Source organism: Empidonax traillii, unplaced genomic scaffold (assembly GCF_003031625.1).
Source record: "Empidonax traillii isolate 1590-97213 ecotype Southwest subspecies unplaced genomic scaffold, ASM303162v1 scaffold6231:size32910, whole genome shotgun sequence".
NCBI lineage: Eukaryota > Metazoa > Chordata > Aves > Passeriformes > Tyrannidae > Empidonax > Empidonax traillii.
In genome coordinates this window covers 20,446-24,352 of record NW_020961424.1, presented here as the reverse complement: position 1 = coordinate 24,352, position 3,907 = coordinate 20,446, and the positions used below count along the sequence as shown (strand labels likewise).

The 3,907-nt window shown below is 63.7% G+C and overlaps 2 protein-coding genes and 1 long non-coding RNA gene across 3 annotated transcripts in view; all 3 read left to right on the top strand.

The window, feature by feature from the left end:
• The first annotated feature begins 316 nt into the window (after positions 1–316).
• On the top strand, positions 317–1,303 carry LOC114073372. The gene is made up of 3 exons (XR_003574315.1): positions 317–370; positions 953–1,175; positions 1,263–1,303. It is a non-coding gene; the product is annotated as an uncharacterized LOC114073372 (long non-coding RNA).
• A 24-nt stretch (positions 1,304–1,327) lies between these two features.
• LOC114073370 (synaptonemal complex central element protein 1-like) lies at positions 1,328–3,450 on the top strand. Its single transcript, XM_027911136.1, has 8 exons — positions 1,328–1,337; positions 1,809–1,863; positions 1,962–2,051; positions 2,381–2,444; positions 2,582–2,648; positions 2,735–2,785; positions 2,896–2,989; positions 3,108–3,450. The coding sequence occupies exons 1-8, from the start codon at positions 1,328–1,330 to the stop codon at positions 3,157–3,159; spliced, it is 483 nt and encodes a 160-aa protein (XP_027766937.1). The 3' UTR covers positions 3,160–3,450.
• A 194-nt stretch (positions 3,451–3,644) lies between these two features.
• The window catches only part of LOC114073369 (methyl-CpG-binding domain protein 1-like), a gene marked incomplete at its 3' end in the record, with an annotated part of 20,685 nt that continues 20,422 nt past the window's right edge, over positions 3,645–3,907 (top strand). Inside the window, exon 1 of the mRNA XM_027911134.1 lies at positions 3,645–3,830. Within this exon, the coding sequence (XP_027766935.1) occupies positions 3,645–3,830 (186 nt within the window). The remainder of the gene's footprint in view (positions 3,831–3,907) is intronic.

The following is a 3,907-nucleotide window of genomic DNA, read 5'->3' as shown; positions in this document are numbered from 1 at the left end:
AAAAAAGGTAGGAAAACATGAGGGAAAAGGCAGGAAAATGTGAGGGGAAAAAGGTGGGAAAACATGAGGGGAAAAGGTAGGACAATGTGAGGGGGAAGGGAAAAATGTGAGGAGAAAAGGTGGGAAAATGTGAGGGGAAAAAGGTGGGAAAACATGAGGGGAAAAAGGTGGGAAAACATGAGGGGAAAAGGTAGGACAATGTGAGGGGAAAAGGGGAAAATGTGAGGAGAAAAGGCGGGAAAACGTGGGGAAAACATGATGGGGAAAAAGGCGGGAAAATGTGAGGGGGAAAGGCGGGAAAATGTGACCAAAAAAAAAGGCGGGAAAACGTGAGGGGAAGGGAGGTGAGGAGCTGAAAAAGCTGCAGAAGGTGAGAGGGGGGACGGAAAGAGACACTGGAGGGACAGAAGAGACAAAAGGGGTGAAAAGGTATTAGAAAGAGGAGGGAGATGACAGAAAATGGAGATAATAGGGAACAGAACTGGAGAGAGATAGGGGAGACAGAGACAGAAGGGGCAGAGGAGGCAAGAACTGGAGGAAAGAGGTGACAGAAATGAGGAGAACCGAGAGAAAAGAGGGAAAAGGGAGAGCAGAGGGAGGGAGGAGGGGCAGAAATGGTGAAGCGTGGCAGAAAATGGGGCTGAGGGTGGGCAAGGGGGGACAAAGAGGGGGACAGAAAGGGACAGCCCAGTGCCCACTGCCATCATCCCATGGCCCTACCATGGCCCCCCCATAGCTCCCCGTGTTCCCCAATGTCCCCTTCATGTTCTTGTGTCCCCCTATGTGCCCCCGGCTTCCTCCGTGTTCCCTCCATGTCCCTGTGTCCCCCTGTGTCCCTTCACATTCCCATTGTCTCCCCATGTCCCTCCATGTCCCCCCGTGTCCCCCTGTGTTCCCTCAATGTCGCCCCATGTCCTCCAATGTCCCCCCGTGTCCCCCGATGTCCCCCCAGGCTGCAGCGATGGACACGGACCCGCGCAGTGAGGGGCTCTGTGGCCGGGACCCCCCGAGACCCCCGTGTGTCCCCGTGTCCCCCCGCCCCAGGGACAGGGGGTCCCAGAGCGTCCCTGAGGGATATGTTGTCCCTGTGTCTCGCCCAGTTCCCCCCCCAGATCCCCCTGGGGGGGTCCCACGCCTCGAGATGCTGCTGAGACGGATCCACAGCCTGCAGAGCGGTGAGTGGGGGGAGCACCACGTCCCTGTGTCCCCCCATGTCCCCCCATGTCCCACGTGTCCTCTGTCCATCCCACCATGTCCCACAGCCCGTCAGGCCACGGAGAAGGAGTTGGAGGAGGCACAAGGCCACAGTGAGGGACTGCGCCAGCACATGGAGCAGTGTGAGTCACACAGAGGGGGACACTGAGGGGTCTGAGGGGTCACTGAGGGTCTGGGGAGGACGCTGAGAGGGTCACTTAGGGGCCTGAAGGTGTCACTGAGGGCTCTGGGGGGACACAGAGGGCTGAGGAGGGGGTCCCTGGTCCCAGCTGACCCACCCCCCCCTCCCCACAGTGGAGCAACACGAGGAAGCACTGGAAGGGCTCTGGCAGCAGGTGCAGGGTGAGGCCAAGGGGGCTTGGGGCCTTTGGGGTGGGGGCAGGTCTCTGGGGCCCCCCCTAATGCTCCCCTGATCCTCCCTGACCCCCCCCAAACCCCACCTTAATTCTCCCCCTGATGCCTGCAAAATCCCTGACCTCCCCAGACCCTTCAACCCCTGTGATCCCCCTGACCCTCCCTGATCCCTTGACCCCCCCAAGATTCCCCCTGTTCCCCTGACACCCCCTGACACCTTTGCCCCCCGGCCCCCCCAGACTCTCTGCGGGCGGCGCGGCTGCACGGGAAGCAGGTGGAGGCCGAAGGTCAGAGGTGAGTGGGAGGACCTGGACACTCATGAACCACCCTCCCAACCCCACCTTTGCCCACGGGACCTCTGACCCCCCAGAACACACCTGGTGCCCCCACAGGCGCCGGGGGCTCTGCCTGGAGCAGCAGCAGGGCCTGGAGGGGGCAGGGGAACAGCGGGAGCAGCTCCGGCACCTGCGCCGGGAACACAGGTGAGTGTGGGGGACACAGGTGAGGCTGGAAACACAGGTGGGTCTGGGGACACAGGGGGGCTGTAGGGACACAGGTGGGGCTGTAGGGACACAAGTGGGACCTTGGGGGACACAGGTGGGTGTGGGTACACAGGTGGGTGTGGGGGGACACAGATGGGTGTAAGAGTGACACAGGTGAGGCCTTGGGGGACACAGGTGGGTCTGGGGACACAGTTGGGTTTGGGGGACACAAGTGGGACTGCAGGGACACAGGTGGGCTGGCGGCTGTGCCAGGTGATCTACACAGGTCACATGATCCCTGTGTAACCCCTGTGTGTCACCCCCCTCAGGTGGGAGTTCTGGCAGGAGCTCGACGCCATCATAGACGAGCACAAGCGCCTGCGCAACATGCACGTGAGGCCTGGGGTCACCCCCACACCTGAGGGGCCACACACACCCCTGGGGGGCCACACACCCCTGGAGGGTCACACACACCCCTGGGGGGCCACACACACCTGTGCCCCCCACACACACCTGTGCCCCCCCCGCAGGCCCCAGCCCACCTGGAGGCTGAGCTGGTGCGACTGGAGAGAACAAGGGAGAAGCTGCTGAGCCTGGGTGAGCCCCCGACACCTGAGTGACCCTCCGGACTGCTGAGCCCCCCAGACCCCTGAGGCTGACCCAACCCCCCTGTGCCCCCACAGAGCGGTGCCTGATGGAGCTCGAGGAGCAGCTGGGCCCAGAAGCCCTCGAGGCTGTGTGAGTGCCCAGCCCCACCCCTAGCCCCACCCCCACACCTGGTTTTGCCCCCACACCTGGCCCCGCCCCCACACTTGGCCCCGCCCCCACACCTGCCCCCCGCCCTGCAGGCAATTGGTGGAGCAGGAGCAGGAGGGGGCGCGGCAGCAGCTGGAGGTGGAGCTGGGCCGGCGGGAGCTGGACCTGCAGCGACGGGACAGGTGTGTGACCTCACCTGGGACAGGGGTGTGACCCCACCTGGGACAGGTGTTTTAGGCAGGTGTGGTCGTGACACCTGGGCCCCCTGGGGCCACGCCCACTCCTGGCCCCACCCCCCAGGCTGGCAGAGGAGCTGCAGCAGCTGCAGCTGCCCTGGGAGGCTCCAGAGTGATAGGAGACAGGAGGGACCTGCAGGACACCTGGGCACCTGTGTGGCAGCTGTGTGTCACCTGTGTCACCTGTGAGGCACCTGTGTGGCACCTGTGTTACCTGCACGTCAGCTGAGGCACCTGTGTGACCTGTGGGACACCTGTGACAGCTGCATGTCACCTGTCACCTGTGTCCCCCCATGTCCTCGTGTCCCCTCAATCCCTCATTGTCCCTCATTGTCCCCCTCCATGTCCCCCATATCCCGATGTTCTTCCATGTCCCCCCCCATCCCTGTGTCCACAATGTCCCCAACATCCCCTGCCGTGTCTCTCCATGTCCCTCCATGTGTCTCGATGTCCCTATGTCCCCATTTCCCCCCATGTCCCCAATGCCCCCATGTCCCCAATAAACGTCATCCCCATCACCGTCACCTCTCACGTGTCTCTTTGGGGCCCCGCGGGGAGGAGGGGGGCGAAGGTGACACTTCCCCCAACATGGCTGCCCCCTATGGCCTCCGCCATTGCCTTCCACGGGTACCGCCATGTTGGGTGCGGGCGCGCCCTCAGCCGGAAGCGGAAGTCGGGAACGCCCCTCGCTTCCGGCCGCGGCGGGGCCTGGCCCGGAGGGTCCTTCGGTGGCGGCGGCAGCGGCAGCGATGGTGGGGGGGCTTTGGGGGGGTTTAGGAGGGTCTTTGTGGGGGCTGGAGAGGGGTGGGATCTGGGGGAGGGTCTGTGGCGGGGGCTGAGGGTCCGGAGGGGTCTGTGGGGGCC

What these genes read in the sequence shown, in the direction of transcription:
- LOC114073370 (XM_027911136.1), top strand. An exon ending in GTGGAGGCCGAAGGTCAGAG is followed by an intron (nt 1,864 to 1,961) that starts GTGAGTGGGAGG and finishes GTGCCCCCACAG; the next exon opens with GCGCCGGGGGCTCTGCCTGG. An exon ending in GACCTGCAGCGACGGGACAG is followed by an intron (nt 2,990 to 3,107) that starts GTGTGTGACCTC and finishes CCCACCCCCCAG; the next exon opens with GCTGGCAGAGGAGCTGCAGC.